The sequence below is a fragment of the Pristis pectinata genome, chromosome 10, assembly GCF_009764475.1.
Source record: "Pristis pectinata isolate sPriPec2 chromosome 10, sPriPec2.1.pri, whole genome shotgun sequence".
Lineage (NCBI taxonomy): Eukaryota > Metazoa > Chordata > Chondrichthyes > Rhinopristiformes > Pristidae > Pristis > Pristis pectinata.
In genome coordinates, this window is record NC_067414.1 from 29351714 (window position 1) to 29371472 (window position 19759).

A 19759-nucleotide genomic window follows, 5' to 3' on the forward strand; every position below is an offset into this window, starting at 1 on the left:
ATCAGTGTTCCATAAAAGGTTTGCATAACTTGTTTTTGCTATCTACCACACTAATAATATTATGCTACTGAGATCCTGTGTAAAATCCTTCGTTACAGCTCTTTATTGAATAAGTGAAAAATAAAAGTGGCTGCTCCTCATGACCAGCGTGTGGTTTATTTCACCTTGATAGCTCCATGGTTTCCATCATTTCTACTCGATTCTCAGACCTACTTAAGAATACTGATATGATAGGCTCTATTTTAAGCCACAATGCACTTTGTACTACCTCAATGCAGTGTGTAATGAATTGATCTGTATGAACGGTATGCAAGACAAGTTTTTCACTGTACCTCGGTACAAGTGACAATAATAAACCAATACCAATGATCCTACCTATCAAATTAACTGCCTTCTCAACTTGTTCTGCCTATTCCCTATTCAGAGATTTGAAGACAAACAACAAAGTCGTTCAGTTCCTGCTTTCCTTATAAAATTGTAACATTCAGTTTATAATAAGTGTGCAGTAATCTGTTACACTGCTAGACCAGAGAACTGATTAATTCTCAGCCAAGCAATCATTGAGTGGCACTTCAGAGAGATCAAGCCTGCTCCAGTGCACTTCCCAACAACCAGCAGGCAGGCAATAGGTGTTAATGGGTTATGGAAGCCACAGGAAATAAAACAAGATACCACGTCTTTTTTCTACAGTCCTGTGTATTTTTCTTTCCAGTTCTGTTTTTAAGGAATGCAATCTTCTTGCTTTCTAAAAGCAGCATCTTACATTTCTGAGGCTAGAAACAAACTGCTGTAGGAACTCAAATGGTTGAGCAGCATCTGTGGAGGCAACGGGACTGTTGGTATTTTGTGTCTAGACCCTGCATCAGGGGTGAGAGTGTAGAGGGGAGATGGCCAGTATAGAGGGGTGAGAGGTGGGACCAGGTGAGGAGGGGGATGATGGACACATGGAGTCAGAGGGGGGAGAGGGAGGGGTGGAGACAGCAGACGGTGGGTGATGGGGACGGATAAGGAAAGAGGAAAAAAGGTGCCAATGGAGTCGGGAGGGTGGAGGTAAAGGCAGGGGCTGGAAGGTGATGTGGAAACAATAGGCTGCAGACACTGGAATCTGATAAGCAAGGAAGGTGATGAGTGGAACCAGACCGGGGAGGGTTGAGGGATAGGTGGAACCAAGTGGGGGAGGGATAGGACAACCAGAAGTTCCATTGTGTGGCTGATGGGCAGATGGAACTGGGTGGGGGAGAATGAAACTGGTTGGTTTTGGGGGTGGGGGGGGGGGCAGTGGTGGATGCCAGGAGGAGGGAGAGAGGAGCACAGGGAGTGTGGGTTAACTGAACTTGTCTATACCATTGGGTAGTAGACTACCCGGGTGGAATATGAAGTGTTTTTCTTCTGGTTAGCATTTCAAATTTTAGATTAATTGCAATTGAAGAGGTTATTTTCTTTTTCATTTCCTACACATGGCCTTAGCAGGTTTAGCCTCTGCTAAGAATCTCACAATGACTGCTTGGTTACAATTAATAAATCAGTATATAGGAAAGCAGAACTAAATGCTTTTAAAATTAAACTTGTGCTTAGCATAAAGTTGTACTGCTTGGTAACTTTTCAATCTTGTGTCTCCCTTAAGGCAGGCAACACAGCTCTCCACTTGGCCTGTCAGAATGGTCACTCCCAGAGTTCTCGTGTGTTGTTACTGGGAGGATCCAGACCTGACATTAAGAACAGTGTAAGTGGGGGGTTTACTCATCTGGATTTATTCATGTTCAGAGTTATTTATTTATTTATTTTTAAAGAAAAGGTGCCTTGCTAGTGTTCAATACTTAATGTTGGTTTGTATTCAGTCTGGCTTGGAGTTGAAGTGTTTCTGTTTTGCAGATGGGTGACACATGTTTACACATTGCAACTCGTTATAATCATGTGACTATTATTAGAATCCTCCTGAGTGCTTTCTGTTCTGTCAGTGAGAAGAACCAGGTCAGTGTGCAAGAGCATGATCCCTTATACTCTATTTTGTCATTTATGAGTCTGAAATATTAATAGGATGATGGGCTCTGAATAATAAAGTGATACATTTGGTAAATGAGGATGATAGCTCGTTATAGGTGTGGACAAAAAACAGTGCACATACAATAATATGTTTAATTGTAATGAAACACTTAAAAATTTAATATAAAATGTGTCAAACAAATTGCTATATTCCATGTGTGTTGCATACAAAATATTCATGGATTTAAATATCAAATCAGTCAATAAGTATAATATTTGTTTGAAAAAGCAATTAAGTTTCAATCTCAATTAATCAGAATTTTTGTCCAAAATGCAAAATAATAAATTCAGATACAGCAGGTGCATTGCATGTCTGCATTCCTCTCAGTTGTTCCAGCACAGTAACCTTGATTTGCTGATTTCTTTTAATTTACTTAGGGAAACAAAAATCTTAAACACTTCAATATTGGCATAGAAATGATGCAAACCAGAAAGTCTAAGTTCATGTATTCCAAATGGAAACAAGATGGGGAAATACGTCACACATTTGAAAAACTGATAAAAATTTCACCTCAAAGCTACAAATGCTTTACCTTGTACCATTGTGCTGTCCTACATTGAATATGTCAGGTGCTTTGTAGTTCAGCCTTCCAGTCTGTTTAAAGGAGAAAATTCAGGCATATCATTTCCAGTCACCAGGATTAATCCAATCACCGATTTTGAAGATGCACACTCTTTGCGAATACCCCACCTCATATCTGAGAGTACTGGATAATGAAGTCTTCCTTGGACACATCTCTGTGTAGTACATTAAATAAATTAAACTTTTGATGCTACTGTTTTGAATTCTGCTTTCTTGTAACTCATAACTGTGATAAAACTCCACGAGCGTGTCTAAGTGGATCTCTGATTGTAGGCTGGAGATACACCACTCCACATTGCTGCTGCCCTCAACCACAAGAAAATAGCCAGACTCCTGCTGGAGGCGGGAGCGGATGGAAGCATTGTTAATAACGTAAGTAGTTTTTGTGTATTTGTAGTGCTGTATGGAGGTTGGCGTTAAGGAGACTAGTTTTGGCTTGTTTTCCTATAGAATTTAGCCAATGTTTGCGGTATTTAAAATCCAGCTCTAAAGCACTGCTCTTTTCGAAGCAGCTAAGTGGATGCATTAAGAGTTGAGCTTCAGATTCCGTTTGCGAATATTCCCAAATATTTTGAAACTCCTTCCTCCTCCGGCTCTGTGTCACATATCGGATGTCCCAAATTACCTCTGTGAGAAGTGCAACACCAATCTCCACCACGTCCATTTGCTTCCCCGTTAATTCTAGCACTTTTTCAGTCCTCTAATTACTGCCTTTGCCCCTTCCCCCACCCTCACCTCATTTACTTGTTTGAATCATGTCGTCTTCCCCTGCTCAAGTGCTTTACTTTCTTCCCTCGTATTCCGCCTGGTCGGTCTCCAACCTGGCGGCATGAACATCAAATTCTCAAACTTCTGGTAACTGCTCCCCCTCTGTCCCTTTTCCCCTATTTTTCCTTTTTTTCTTCTTTTTTTTTCTCTCTCCTCCTGATCCACCTGGCCCACATCACCCTACGTCTTTTCCTTTCCCCACCCTCTCCCTCTCCCTCTCCATTTGCCCATTACCCACACATTCCCTTTATTCCACGGTGCACCGTCCTCTCCTATCAGATTCCATCATCTTCAGCCCTTTGCCACTCCCACCTATCACCTCCCAGCTTCTGACATAACTCCTGCCCTCATCTGCTTATCACCACCCCTCACCAGGATCCACCTATCACCTGCCAGCTCTTGCTCCATCCCTTCCCTCCGCCTTTTTAAACTGGCTACCTCCCCCTTTCTTTCCAGTCCAAATGTAGGATCTCAACCTGAGAAGTCAGCTGCCCATTTCCCTCCATAGATGCTGCCTGACCTGCTGAGTTCCTCCAGCTTCTCTGTGTGTTGCTTCAGATTCCAAAATCTGAAGTCCCTTGTGTCCCTATTTTGCTGCACTTTCTTCTTATTTTCCTATCTCACGCTTGTATTTTCCATAGAGAGGGTGCAGAGGAGATTTACAAGGATGCTGCCTGGAATGCGGAGTATGCCTTATGAAAACAGGTTGAGGGAACTCGGCCTTTTCTCCTTGGAGCGACGGAGGATGAGGGGGGACCTGACTGAGGTGTATAAGATGATGAGAGATATTGATAGGGTAGATAGTCAGAGGCTTTTCCCCAGGGCTGAATTGGTGGCCACAAGAGGACATAGGTTTAAGGTGTTGGAGAGTAGATATAGAGGAGATGTCAGCGGTAAGTTTTTTACTCAGAGAGTGGTGAGGGCGTGGAATGGGCTGCTGGAAACGGTGGTGGAGGCTGATACGATAGGGTCTTTCAAGAGACTGTTAGATAGGTACATGGAGCTGAGTAAAATATAGGTAAGCCTGGTAACTTCTAGGGTAGGGACATGTTTGGCACAGCTTTGTGGGCCAAAGGGCCTGAATTGTGCTGTAACTGTTGTATGTTCTATGAGAATTTCTTGTGAGCCTATATGTGAGCACCAATCCAAAATGGGCTATTCTTGTGCTGATGTTTCTACATAGGGACCACCACACTGCATTGCCATCAATAACCCTATTGTACTGATGTCTTGGTTATGACTGACATTTGATTTACATATTGAAGCCTTCTGGCTTGGCTTCCCACTGATAACTGTATGACACTGTGGTCACACTTTGGGTCTTTTCGTAGAATATAAGATTTGGGATGTTATGTTGGAACTTTATGAAACCCTTGGAGTACTATGTACAGTTCTGGTCACCACACTATAGGAAGGATGTGATGGTGCTCGAGTGAGTGCAGAGGAGGTTCACCAGGATGTTGCCTGGATTTGGGGACTCTTAGTTACGGGGAGAGATTGGATACTTTGGGCTTGTTTTCCCTGGAGCAAGAGAGGCTGAGGGGTGACCTGAGACAAGTATAGAGGATTATGAGAGGCATAGGGTAGATAGTCTTTTTCCCATGGTAGGGGTATCAAAAACAAGAGGGCAAGGGGGATTTGAGGGGTAAGTTTTTTTACACAGAGAGTGGTTGATAACTGGAACTCATTTCCGGAGGAGGTAGTGGAGTCATATACAATTACTATGTTTAAGAAACATCTAGACAGATACTTAAATAGGCAAGGCATAGAAGGATATGAACCAATGCTGGCAAATGGTACTAGTATAGATAGGCAAAAGGGTTGGCATGGATGTGGCGGGCCGCAGGGCCCATTTCTGTGCTGTACGAATCTGTGACTCTATGACCTGTTTCTCTGAAACTTTCTCCTCCTTACTCTACCTCACTCTGTTCCATCCACCTTTGCTCTCTTTCAAGATCACCATAGGTTTATCACCCTGAGCTCCATTTAATCTTTTGCTGAGATATCCTCTTTCATTTCCTTTCTCATCCTCTACATTGGAAGGCCCCTGATTCTCAATACTTTAAATCTTTTGCTACTTCTCTCTGCTTCCATTGACCCCCTGCCCTCCATGTCTCACCGTCACCTGTGGCACTTCTGCTCCTATTTTTCTTCACAAACAAGGCCCATCTCTGGTTCATTGTTTATAACCCCAACTACATGGATTCATCTACCCTGCAGCAAAACATTTCTCCCCCACATTACTTACAAAAGCACCTCTTCCACTGCTATCTTCTTCCTCTGTCCTCCCCTGAAGTGCGAGGAGCTCGGGGAATTTTTTGTCGGTAACGTGGAGATTATCCATTCTGCTGCCTTTGCTGCTTCCCCCTCTTCTTGCTCACCGGCCTGAACAAATTCCTCTATTTTCAGTTTCCTCCTCCACTTCCATGCCCCTTCTGAGCTCAGCTTTTCTTCAGAGGTGCCAACTCCTTTGATTCATTCTCCGTTAAACTTCTGGCCACTCGCATTCCCTGACTGGCCTGTGCCAGATGACCCTGTTCTGATAAAGGCTCTTTGACCAGACACACTAATTCTATTTCCAGAGATGCCGTCGCACCTGCTGGGGGTTTCCACCATTTTCTGTTGTTATTTCAGAATTCCAGCATCTGCAGCTTTTTTGATTTTCATTCACTGACTTTACTCATATTTCTTTCTTGGCTTCAAAATCTATTCTGCATTTTATTTGCCTACCTGCACTGCACTTCCTCTGTAACACTATATTCTGCATTCTTTCTGTTGTACGACTTTCAATACACTTGCGTATGGAATGATCTGTCAGGATGGAATGCAAACAAAAGGTTTTCACTGTATCACCTGTGACAATAATAAACCAATTACCAACTGTTCCACAAGAACCAACCGTAGGCATCACCATTCTTGCAAATTACTGCCCTATCTCCAAGATCATTTTCTTGTCTGCCTCCTTGATCATTAAGATCAACTACTTGCAACTCTGTAGCCTCCCTGAGCCCATCTGCTGCATGAACATACACCCTGACCTTGCCATCTCTGGGCATGACTATTCCAATGTCCCTGATCCTCTGTAAACTAATCCATCCAAGCTCCAATAACTGAATTTCTATCTTTGCTATACATGTTTGTTTTTTAATTAAAATGTAACTCTGTACAATTAGGATCTTGACAATATTCAATCTTCAATGTTAATAGTATGCAATCATTCAAAATGTTTTCAATGAAACATTCACCTGTTTGAATAAAACATGCAAAGGGGCAAATAGTCAGTTTAGAGCTAAGTTTTATTTCAAAATAATTTGTTTGCGACTCGTGTGTGTTACTGATTTGAGGTGACCGTATTACATATACAGAAGCATTCTGCATGATGCAAGGAGGGATTGAGCAGCTCATTAGATCATCAGCACATTTCTATCATTTTGAATATTCACATTTATTTTATGACAGATATTGAATTTTCAATTTAAGCAGATCAGTTGATGGCATTTCAAACACATTTTTCATAAAATATAACAGCTCATTGTAATCCAGTTATTTCTTATTGTTTTACTAAAATGTTGCATTGGAAAATCCAACACTAATCATTCTGAGGACTCCAATATCAGGAAACAACTCTTGAATTCTTTCTGCAGGCAGGTCTGACCCCCCTGGAAGCAGCTAGAGAGAGCAACAGTCCTGAAGTGGCCCTTCTTCTCACCAAGGCACCACAGGTAAGGGCTTATTGTTGCACCTTCCAGGTCATAGAGTCATATCGTACAGCATGGAAACAGGCCCTTCAGCCCAGTTTGTCCATGCTGACCGATGTGCCCATCGAAGCTCGTCCCATTTGGCTCATATCCCTCTAAACTTTTCCCATCCGTGTACCTGTCCAAATGTGGTTGCATTTGAGAAGATTTTGCCACGGTTAAATGGGGGAAGTGGAAAAATTACCATTTTGCATTGTTATCTTTCGTAGCTCAGAGGCAGTTGTGCAGAACTTTCCACTTGAACAGTTTAAGAGGATGGATTCTATTTCAAATGGATTTATCAGATGTAAGCATTAGGATGTTTGTGAAATATCTTAGTATATACATGCATGTTCTATATATGCTTTTAGTTAGCATGTATACTTGAACATTGCTCTGTTCAGTGGGTGGCGTTTTGACATTGATTTGATGACATTAGTTGTGGTATTCCACTTTCTGGGGGTGGGCTGTGAGAAAGCTGCCATCCTCTAATCCAGAGGACAGTTGATGTTTCCTGTTCGAGATGTTGCTCCAGCCATTAGCAAGATGACGGTGCTTAACTGGAATAAGTCACAACTGTTACAGCTCTGGATAACTTGCTTTAATTTTACTAGGTTCTCAGTTTCTGTCGTGGGAGAAGCCTGAGGAAGAAGAGGGAGAAGCTAAAGGAAGAACGTCGAGCCCAATCTGTGCCTCGCGATGAATTGATCCAGAGTAAGGTAAATAAATAGTAAACCATTTAAAATATCTCTACCAAATAGGACTTCTGGTATGGTTAACTGCAAAATATAATGATGAAAATATTTCTGTACCTGATCTGCGCTGAGTAAGCTGAGCTTATTGACCTAGAGATACAAGGGACTGCAGATGCTGGAATCTGCAGCATCAAACAAGATACTGGAGGAACTCAGAGGGTCAGGCAGCATCTGTGGATGGAAATGGACAGTCGACGTTTCGGGTCGAGATCCTTCATCTAGATTGAGAGGTAGAGGGGCAATAGCCAGTATAAAGAACTGAAGGGAAGGGGTGGAGAAAGAGCTATCAAGCGATAGGTGGATACAGGTGAGGAGGGGTGATAGGCAGATAGAGGAGGAAAGAGTGGGGATAATAACAGGTTGGAAGGTGAAAGTTGGAGGTGACAAAGGGCTCCACATAATGGATTCTAGTAGGAAAGGAAGGTGGAACATGGAATCAAATAAGGGAGGCGGGCTGGGCAGATGGGAACAGTGGGGGGAGGGGACCCAGAGGAAGGAGTGTGTGGGTGATGGGCAAATCGAGTGGGTGAAGGAGTGGAAAGAAACGGTGATGAGGGGTTGGGTAGATCAGGAGGATCTGCCCACTTCCTCTCTTTTGCAGACTTCTGTTCTTACCCCATCTTCCCTCAGACAGAACAGGGATAGAGTTCCCCTGGTCCTCACCTTTGACCCCACCTCCTCTTCCCAAAAAATTAAGTTGCTATTAAATATTTTCTGTCCATGATTTTTCCATTAAACCTGTCATCAGACACTAAAATGCAGAGTTGGAAATGGTACTGACTTGATTGGTCATTCTCTTCTGGAATGTAACAGGGAAGTGTCTCAGTTGATGACGTCCATAGCAGTGACCAAGGACATCAGAAGAAAAGAAATGGAGATGATTTCATCAGAATGACTACACCAGAACAGAAGAGAAAGCGGGACAAAAAGAAGAAGCAGAAGGAAAAGGTAATTGTGGACTATTTTTGAATAAGAGTCATTAAGAATAATCTAAACCATGGATGTCCTGCAAATGGGGCAGGCACGGTAGTGTCGTGGTTAGCGTTACACTATTTTAGCGCCAGCGACCTGGGTTCAATTCCGGCCACTGTCTGTAAGGTGTTTGTACATTATCCCCACGTCTGCGCGGGTTTCCTCCGGGTGCTCCGGTTTCCTCCCACATTCTGAAGACGTACGGGTTAGGAAGTTGTGGGGCGTGCTATGTTGGCGCCGGAAGTGTGGCGACACTTCTGGGCTGCACCCAGAACATTCAACGCAAAGATGCATTTCACTTGTGTGTTTCGATATACATGTGACTAATAAAGAAATCTTATTTGCTTTAAACTAATTCACCATAGGATGACCAAGAAATTGAGAGAGAAAGGGGACATAGAGGTACACTAGTACCTCACTTAGCACTCTGGTTGCCTTCCCAGGAATGAGAGTACTAATGGAATCGGTGCTGAAGGAAGTGATTATTGCATTATATATGGAGAGATGTAGGACAGTGCTCCTGTGCCAGAACCTGGTACAAACCCCTATCCTCCCCATTGCTGGGGATCACCATTCAGTTTGTTACCTTAGAGAGATCTCTGGGCTGAGCAGAGAGCAGTGAGAGAAGGAGACAGCAGCTGGCCAGGGTGCAGCCCTGAGCCCCGCATCTCAGTGCTGAGTGGCCGCAAAACTCAACCCACCCTGCCCTGAACGAGCCATCACGGGCAGCCTTTCCACTCCCAGCCATGGGGCGATTCATTGCTTGATTCACACCCAGGTTCATACAGCAGTGGGGAGGGCAGTGGTTCATGGCACAATAGCACAGTCGGTTATGAGTCTCCATATGGTATACTATAATGACTCCTTTCAGTATTTATGGAATGCATCCTGAGTGCTGAGGCAATTCATTGGTGGGGAGACACCGGGAGAGGCGAGGATTGGCACCAGGTTCCTGGCATAATTGTGGGATTCTCACAGGTTCCCATCACAGTGGTGACAGCCCGATCCTACATCTTTTTCAAAGTAGAGGGAGGTACATAGGACTGGAGAACCAAGCACATGAATCAGCGCGCTGTGGGACAGCTCTAAGCGGGGCACCAGAATGTGGAAGTAAGCTACAAAAAAACATAAAAACGGGTGGTAGGAGCTTCTATAAAAAGGAAAAGACCAGCAGGAGCAAATGTGTTGGTATTGGTTTATTATTGTCAGTTGTACTGAGGTACAGTGAAAAACTTATCTTGCATATCATTCGTACAGATCAATTCATTACACTGTACCTTGAGGTAGTACAGAGTGCACTGAGGTAATATAGGGTAAAAACAATAACAGAACAGAGTAAAGTGTCACAGCTGTAGATGAGGTGCAGTGCAGGTAGACAGTAAGATGCAAGGTCATAACAAGGTAGATTGTGAGGTCAAGAGTCCATGTCATCGTATAAGGGAACTGTTCAGTAGTCTTATCACAGTGGGATAGAAGCTGTCCTTGAGCCTGGTGGTATGTGCTTTACAAACAGAGATGGGGAACTTGTATTGGAGAAAAAGAAAATGGCATGGGAATTAAACAAAAACTTTGTGGTGACGATCTTCGGGGAAGAAGACACAAAAAAACCTCTCAGAAATAATAAAGAAACAAGTAACCAGTATAAATGAGGAAATAAAAGAAATGGGTATGAGCAAAGAAAGATATTAAGAGAATGTGAATTGTGATGGGAATGCAAAGAGGCTTCAAGGGGATATAGACAAGCTGAGTAAGTGGGCAAGAAGATGGTAAATGTGGAAAAATGTGAGGTTATCCACTTCAATACAAAAGAAAATCAGAGAGACAGTACTTTTCAAATGGTCAGGAAATGTTGAGGTGCACAGGAACCAGGATGCCCTCATGCACAAGTAAGTGTAGAAACCAAAATAAAAAACTGCAAAGTAACTACAGAAAAGTGGTGTGGACACTGCCTGCCTCTCAATGCCCAGCAAAACTTTACAAATTCTTGTACTATTCTTGCTTCTAACAACAATCCAATTCACCTGGGGCATTTGGCAAAGAGCTATGCGCTATTTGAGTGAGCAAAGAACTTCTCCCCTTGCTCTAGCCGATATTTATCCTTAACCACATTTGCTGAAGCAGATTATCGTATCATTCTTTGATATTTGTGAAACCTTGCTGGATAGACATAAAAGTGGTTATTGGCAATGAAGTGCCTGGGCTCGTACTGAGAGGTCACGCAGACTCCAGATTATATGCATGTTTATTTAAATTTGAAACAAATAAGTAAGAGCATGGGATTCAACTCAAGTCACTTGACCCAGCTTTCCAATGATAGCCATGGGAGCTCAGAAGTATTTTCCCACCACTCACCTGCCCATTGCAACAGGTATTGAGTCTCTGTGCATGAACTTCTGCTTTTTGACATCATGGCTAAAAGTTTAGATAAGATATCTTTATTAGTCACATGTACATCGAAACACACAGTGAAATACAACTTTTATGTAGAGTGTTCTGGGGGCAGCCTGCAAGTGTCGCCACGCTTCCACCGCCAACATAGCATGCCCACAACTACCTAACCTGTATGTCTTTGGAATGTGGGAGGAAACCCACATAGACACAAGGAGAAAATACAAACTCCTTACAGACTGCGGCCAGAATTGAACCTGGGTCGCTGGCGCTGTAAGTGTTACGCTAACCGCTACACTACCATGCCTGACCCTTTTGTTTATTTGTACCTTTTGTTCTTTTAGAATTTATGCAGTGAAACAATATTGTAGCTTATGTTCTAGGATGAATGTGCTGTACAAGTTAAAGATGTTTCATAGATTCTAGGCTTTGGTTTGAACATGATGCTCTTTATTAAACTTATTACTGGTGTGCAGGGTTCTGCTCTTTCTGACCCTCCTCCATTGATAGACCAGCCACCTCAGCAAGACAACAGACACATCAGGAGAAGGAGAAATAAACACTGCTGCTGTTCCCCAACTCCACAGCAAGGTCTTCTCCCTCATAATTTCCGTGCCTACCAGCTCTACACATTGTACAGAAACAAAGATGGCAAAATCATGCAGGTAAATGTACAATTCTTTTCTGTTTGATTGCCATTGTTTCCTTTAGAATGACATGAAAAACTTCACTTTATGGTGAGTCTGTCAATCCAGTCAATATCTGCTGAGGTGTGGAGAAGGGAGCTGCCCCTCTGACTGATTTTAATGGGCAAGTTGATGTGACGTGTTTCGTGGTTTGTGATTCACGTGGGGGATCACTGCAAAGGTATTTATTCCCAGTGTCAGACGATCCCACAGTTCCTTCTGTCAGGGTAGTTTACGCCCATGGCCTAGTTGTTGGTTGCTGTTTCTCAGAATGCCTGCAGGATTATAAACATTTTTGTAGTCGTTTTTTCCAAATCTGTATGAAGGAGGAGGTTGTTTTCTTTGTAAGAGTTTGCACAAAGATATTGTATTCCATATTTTTACAATAACAAAGTGGCATTTCCATATTTCGTACTTCCTTTCGATTTAGGAGGAGGCCATTCAGCCCATTGAGTTGAGGTCTGTTTTCAGAGCAATCCCATCAATCCCGTTCCCCACTTATTTCCTTATTCCCATTAACCCCCAAATCATTGTCCTACCAACCACCCACACTTGGGGGAATTAACCTGTTGTACAGCATAGAAGTGGGTCCTTTGGCCCGCTTTGCATCTGCATTAATTCCATATCTCTCTATTCCCTGCTCATTCAAGTACCTCTCCCCATGTATCTTAAATGTGGTTACTGCTCCTGCCTCCACCACCATCTCTTGCAGCTCATTCCAGATCCTAACAACTCTTTATGTGAAAAATTTACCCCTCAGATCCCCTGTAAACCTCCTCCCTCTTACCTAGAACCCATGCCCTCTAGTTTCAGACATCCCTACCATGAAACAGACTCTATCTACCCTACTGATGTCTCTTGTCATGTCACCTCTCGGCCGCCTTCACTTCAGGGAAGATAAACCCAGCCTATCCCATCTCTAATTACTCAAGCAACACATCTTTGGGTCGTGGGAGCAAACTGGAGCATCCACATGGTGCCAGGGAGAACACGCAAATGTCACACACACAGTACCATCATGATCAACCCCAAATCACTGGAGCTGAGGCAGCAGCACCACCACTGCTGTGCCACAGTGCCTCATAGTTATACTAAGCACGGTAGTGTAGTGGTTAGCGTAACGCTTTACACTGCCAGCGACCCGGGTTCAATTCCCGCCGCTGTCTGTAAGGAGTTTGTACGTTCTCCCCGTGTCTGCGTGGGTTTCCTCTGGGTGCTCTGGTTTCCTCCCACATTCCAAAGATGTACGGGTTAGGAAGTTGTGGGCATGCTATGTTGGCACTGGAAGCGTGGCGACACTACGCAAAAAATGCATTTCACTGTGTGTTTTGATGTACATGTGACTAATGAAGATCTTATAAAAAAGGAATGGTGACCATATCATAATAATGTAATTGAAAGAATATCACAAATTCAAAGACCCAAGCTTCAGCAGCTTGTTTCAAATCATCAGAATTACATTGTGCCCTTAAAATAATTCCTCGCAATCAGTTATAGTCTTCTATATAATCTATAGTTTTTATTCCACGATGACCTAACATTGTTTAATTTCTTTTGTCCACAAAACAAAACCATCTCTGGGCTTCCAAGAAGTGCATTTCTCTCTTTGGTGTCCCGTCGTTACAAATTTGGGCACAAGTCGCACTGACTGCACTCTAAATAAACCAGCAGTCAGTGAGGACTGTCCTCAGCTTCCTCCACTGCCGGGAGAATTCCAGGCGCAAATTGGAGGAACAGCTGCAAGAGCCTTCTTGGAACTTTTGCAGCCTAACGGCATGAGTATTGAATTCTCCCACTTTAGGTAATCTCCACCCCCCCTTCCCCACAACCACCCTGCCCACACCCCCACCATGCTGCTTCTCTTCTTCCCTTTCCTAATCTTTTCTACCTTTTTTCCTCTTCTGTCCTTACCTTTGACCCATCCCCCGGTAGATCTGCTCTCCCCTTCTCCCCCACACCTGCCTATCACTGTCTCTTACCTGCATCTACCTATCACCACCTTGTGTCCACCTATCACTGCTCTGCTTTTCTCTCCTATATACTGGGCTTCCCCTTTTCCTATCTTCAGTCCTGAAGAAATGGTCCTGACCCGAAACGTTGACCGCCTGCTTTTCTCCACAGATGCTGCCTGGTCTGCTGAGTTCCTCCAGCACCATCGTGTTTTGTACTATAAGATTATAGTAGTAATTTTTAAATTTGCATTCATTAAGGCCTGGTTTAACTGGTTATTAAAAAGTTTTTGATAATACATTCTGGGCTCTTGCACATCCCTGAATTTAATCTCTGCCACCCCAAACATCTCTTTCCTCTTTGAAGCTCCTTAAAATCTTTTTCTTAGGGTTCAGGATGACTTACTTTCACTCCAGTTGTGGGATAATTGGTGAGGGTGATGTGAAATCTGCAGGCTCTGGCACAGGTGGGCCAGGAGATGCTTGACTGGGGGAGGGTGGGTGGGTAGTTTGAGAGGTGATGTGTTCCCTCCACTGTTTACACTGGACTCCCCTGTCCTCCCAACCAATGAACTTGAGATTTTCAGTGCCAACCTGAATGCTCCTCCATTTTGAGCAGTCATGGGCCAGTGATTCCTACATTTTCAAGGAGGCTTTAAGAACATCCTTGAATTGCTGCTTCTGTCCTTCTGGTAAAGTCTTACAGTGACGGAGTTCCAAGTATTGTATCTGTTTCTGTAATCTGGTATCAGTTTTGCAAATAATGTGGCCTCAGTGAATTAAGGACCCCAGTGCTGAGTTGTTGGTCTGGGAGAGAACACTGATTATCAGTTTGCTTATCCTTCCTGTGGATTGAAGGATCTGACAGGAATAGTGTTGGTGGTACCTCTCCAGTGCTGTGAGGTACCTGCTTAAAATCTACCTCCTTGCCCAAACCTTTGGCCTTGTCCTAGTATTTTGCTGCTTTGTGTCCTTATTTCTTTGAAAACACTCCATGAACTGCATCGTCATCTTTTTGCTGCAATAAAGATGCCATATAAACATGTTGCTGTTATTGTTCAGGCCCCCATAAATGGTTGTCGTTGTGAGCCTCTGATCAATAAATTAGAAAATCGTCTTGAAGCTACAAAAGAAGAAATAAAAGCAGAGCTTGAAATTGTGCAGGGAAAATTAAATACAAAACTTGGAGAACTGGAAGGAAGGAATAAGCATGAGGTAAGAGTGTTTTCCATCCAGATTGTTCAGAATTTTTTACGCCTGTTAACTCAAAGTCTTTCCGTTACTTTTCTAATTTTATAATTTAAGTACTAATGTCTGATCCTATCTGAAGTAAAATCAAGCCCTTGCGAATCTATGATTCATCACGTGTAGTTTGGCTCCAGCTTCAGAATTAACACCCACTGCTAGGAATTGAAGCAAAGGTGGAACTCAGATTTATGAGAATTTAGAGAATGCACTGTTGCTACTCGGTGTTTTATTTATAAAAAATGGAAAAGATTGAGATCCACTGATGGATCCCACTCAGTTCAAATTGGTTTGTACAATTTTTATTCTAATTTGCCTGTTCAACATTCATTTCCTGTGATTGTTCAATGATTAATTGAAGCCAGTGCAAATCATCTGGTGACAAGCAGCAGCTAAATCCGACTTCAATCCTGTTCTAATTAACAGCAGCTCTCAATTAGCAGGAAGTATTTTCACATACACACTTACACCACCCAATTCTACCTCACCACTTATGTCTTTGTTTCTGTGGCTGTAATTGTGTAAGGAGTAAACTGAATCTCTCCAATCTGGCTTCTGCTTAAAACCTTGTGATCCAACCCCATCTGAGGTTAACCCTTGGATCTCAATCTTAATACTGTCCTACATCCAGTCCATTACTGGGACTGCCCTCTACCATTCTACCAAGTACAGTTCCTTGGGCCTTGTTCATGGTGGAATACCTGGCCTGATGCCTCGCCCAATAACTGGCTCAAGATCCTCCCAGCTCCTCTGACTCATTAAAGCAACATTCGTCCTTTCACACCTATTAAAATTTCAAGGCTGATGTCCTTTGATGTGCAGCAAGGGCTGTTGATGTTTCTTCTTAAATTTCTTTTTCAAGTCCTACTTGTGAAGAAAAGGGACAGATATCACCCTGAATATTTGGAGCAGTCCCTTGTCAGGTGTAAAAATATCCCTTGCTTGCCTTGCACATGTAAATAGCAGCATTTAAAGTACTCTGCAATGCAAAAACAGCATGCATTTAGGTAGTGTATTCAACATGACAAAATTTGGATGGATTGCCATTTTACAATAGTCTCAATCAGAACAAGAGGCTGGGGCAATATGCAGTGTTCAAAGCTTGCACAGTAGAATTTCACTCCTGTTTTATGCTGTTTATTGTTATTGCCTGTGCCTAGTACACTCTGAGCACATGCCTATCATATGCATGGAGAAACAGGACTGAATATCCAGAAGAGACTCAGCAGCTTACAAAGTATCTGAAAGAGTTTTTTCAAAAGCATTTTTAAATTCAGTCATATAGCTCATGAAAATCTGTGTTGTGAGAGAGAATTTCTGGGTCATTGGCCTTACTTTTAATATGATGGAACGATATCAGGATGAATAACCACTTTATTTTCCCACCCTGCAATGAGGAAAATGCCTCTTTCATTCCTTGATGCAGGAGCCCTGATTGAGAATACAGGTTTAGTTTAATGCTTGATAAATGTATATGAATCTGATATTTCTCTCCAGCAGCAATCTGTGTATGCTATCAATGTCTCAATAAATGTTGTGTCTTCTAATCGCACCTTATTGGCAATTATATATTTGTTACATTACTAGCATATCAATACAGTTAATATTGAGTATTCAGTTCACCTGCTGGATAACTACAACTGATACAAAAGAAGATTTATCCAGGATTCTTGAAATCAAAATAGAGTAAGATTTAGCATTGTATAAATTTGATAAGCACAGAAGCTTTATTCCATGTTTTGCATTTCAACCTCAGATCAGAGTCTTAGAAAAGTTAACATCTGAACGGATATCAGCAGAGCGGACAGAATGCCTGCACCGTATTGACCAGCGTGCAGTACTGGAGCGACTCGAGGGAGACAGACGCCAGGTAGAACCACATCTCCTGATCATCAGTAATATCACATCCTAAAATTGAGAAACAGGGTTATTTGGGGTTCCTTATGTACTTGCATCTAACTTGTGGCACATGGTGGTATCTGTATGTCTGTACCATTTACAGTCAAGGCTAAGATTTCCTACATTGGGACTTCTTATTGTTTACCGCTGCACAGGAGGTGACATTTCCTTAGAAGCAGCAAAATCTGCATTCATCACTCTGGATAAAGAGACTTGGACCAATCAGTGCATTTTATTGATGATTTCATGCCTGACCTGCAGGTGTTGGTCACGTGGAAAAGACATTGGTGCTGGCTTCTTGAGATTTTGCTAAAATCCCTCTGGGTCTACAGATCTGATACCATGAGCTCTGTCTTCCCACAGCTCAGTGGGCACTCAGATTCTTCTGTCAGCATAAGTGTCATTGTTCAAATCTGCCTTCATAATGGCATCCCAAAGACAGTTCATAACCTATCTGCTCAGCCACTTCAGGTGCCTGCTCATTGGAGATGAGAAGCAGGAGGACCAGGCTCCCCATGAACCTATCACGGCAGTGCAGCTTGCTGAAGAGACCACCTCTTTCCCTGGAAGTTCAAGGACTACTGGGTTTCCCGGTCCTTAAGCTGGAGCAAATGAGGCCGAGAGTTGACCTTATGGAGCTTTATAAAATCGTGAGGAGCATAGATAGTGGATAATCTTTTTCCCAGGGAAGGGGAGTCTAAAACCAGAGGGCATAGATTTAATATGAGCGAAGAATGATTAAAAGGGGATCTGAGGGGTGTTTTTCCACACAGAGGGTGGTGGAACAAGCTGCCAGAAATGGGCACAATTACAATGTTTAAAAGCCATTTGGACGCTTACGTGGATAGGAAAAGTTTAGAGGGATATGGGGCAAACACCAGAAAATGGGACAAGCTTAAATAGGCTTCTTCCTTGGCATTGATGAGTTGGGCTGAAGGGCCTGTTTCCATACTGTATGACTATTAATAAAGCAGATTCCACATCAGCGTAAGCAGGTGCAATAGGAAATGGACAGTAAAATTAACTTCTGATGCCAGGATTTAAATGATTTTTTAAGAATGTTTGAAGATCAAATTGGTGAGTTCATGTGTTCTTCTTTACTGAACTTGCCTCCTTCAATGGATCCTCAGAGGGAGCAGGTTGGTTTGTAAACTCTGATGGAAGCATTTCCTGGTTGGATATCCCTCTCTCATTTTATTTTCCTCCTGTTCCTGTGCCGTTTTCGGTGATATGGATCCTTAACCATTCATTGTATCATTTTTAATTCCGTTGTCAACACCTTTCAGTTATAATTTTTGAGTAAACTGCCCCAACTTGCTTTTCCACATTACTGGTAAATATCTGATTTTTTTTTCCAGGATCTTGTATCCCTCCTAATTTGTAAACATTAGTCTAGTTTTATCTTGTCATTATCTATGAACACCATTCTGTTTAATATCTAAATGCTTTTTAGAGACATACAGCCTCCTCATTAGAAATGCTGGCACAAATCTTTATTTTTAGCTCGTGTACACATTGATACTTGTCTACAATTTATTGCCCAGGATTTTCCTGAATAATGTCACTGATTCAGTATGAAACTGCTGGTATTTCCCCCTCTGAAATTACCACGCATAAAAGAATATTCTGAACTTGCTGACACGTGATCATGGGGGTTTTACAGGTTACAGTATATTCTGTCACAAGACTCTTCATGCAATACAGCACCAAATTCCTGAAGCTCTGGGAAATCTGCTGAATATCAGGGAATTTTTAAAAATATTTTGACACTTAAATGGAGTACAGCTTACACTAGCTCATTTTGCAGTATTTCTATGGGGGGCTTGTTCTGGTCTTTCCAAGTGATTGGATTTATGTCCTCTGCACTTTGCAGAGACTTGCTGATGGAAGTTGTCAATGAGACATCCTCACACTGCAAGTTTAACAGGTAGGTGAACAGTGAACACAGGTTGTCATGAAATTCTGGGCCAATCCAAATATACGTAATGCAATTTTCCTTCTCAAGTTGAACAAATGATACTTGCATTTAGTTTAACCATTAAGTACCAATATTTTATCTGCTTAATTATACCTCACTGTAGGCATTAATGGTTGATGATATGAAATCGTGGTGTTCGTCCAAGCTCCAAAATCTTGAGCTCAAGTTGTCAGGAGAACTGATGTCTAAATCTGCAGCGCCTGACGGTGAGAACCTGCCAGAGACTTGTAGTACTGATACCATCCAAACCAACAGGGATCATAGGAGTTTCCAGATGTACCCTGTCATACATCAGCCTGGAGAACAATCACAACAGTCCTACATTAGTCTGCACAGTAGCTTGTCCGAAGAATCGGGAGGTGTGAAAGTCCAATCCTCTGATGAGGCATCAGGCAGACAGTACCTTGTCATTCAACATGATATTCCATCAGGTACAAATTTACAGCCCCAAACTGTGTACACAGACAGTAGTTGAAAAGAAGCCTTAATCTGCTAGGTCCCAATGAAATAAATCCCATGCTTTTAAAAGAAGCAAAGAAAAATGTGTTTTACTACAATTTGTCAATCCTCTCTGGTTATCAGAGTGGTACTGGAGGACTGCTAACATTGTTTGAATAGGTAGGAGGGGATAAACTAATTACAAGCCAGTGGGTTTAATTGGTGCTGGATAAATTATTGGAATCCATTCTAAGAGACAGTAACAACCTTCATTCAGAAGGACAGATTAATTAAGGATAGGCAGCATGGGTTTGTTAA

The 19759-nt window shown here is 42.5% G+C and overlaps 1 protein-coding gene across 6 annotated transcripts in view; it reads left to right on the forward strand.

Annotated features, from left to right (window-relative positions):
• Positions 1-19759, forward strand: part of ankrd6b (ankyrin repeat domain 6b) — a 142670-nt gene that overhangs the window by 114663 nt on the left and 8248 nt on the right. For 5 of the 6 annotated variants that reach the window (XM_052025069.1, XM_052025073.1, XM_052025071.1 and 2 more), the window contains 10 exons: positions 1625-1723; positions 1873-1971; positions 2900-2998; positions 7039-7116; positions 7746-7850; positions 8700-8834; positions 11723-11911; positions 14944-15096; positions 16883-16996; positions 19107-19434. In XM_052025069.1, the coding sequence (XP_051881029.1) occupies positions 1625-1723; positions 1873-1971; positions 2900-2998; positions 7039-7116; positions 7746-7850; positions 8700-8834; positions 11723-11911; positions 14944-15096; positions 16883-16996; positions 19107-19434 (1399 nt within the window). The remainder of the gene's footprint in view (positions 1-1624; positions 1724-1872; positions 1972-2899; positions 2999-7038; positions 7117-7745; positions 7851-8699; positions 8835-11722; positions 11912-14943; positions 15097-16882; positions 16997-19106; positions 19435-19759) is intronic. The other variant, XM_052025074.1, reaches the window with a different exon arrangement.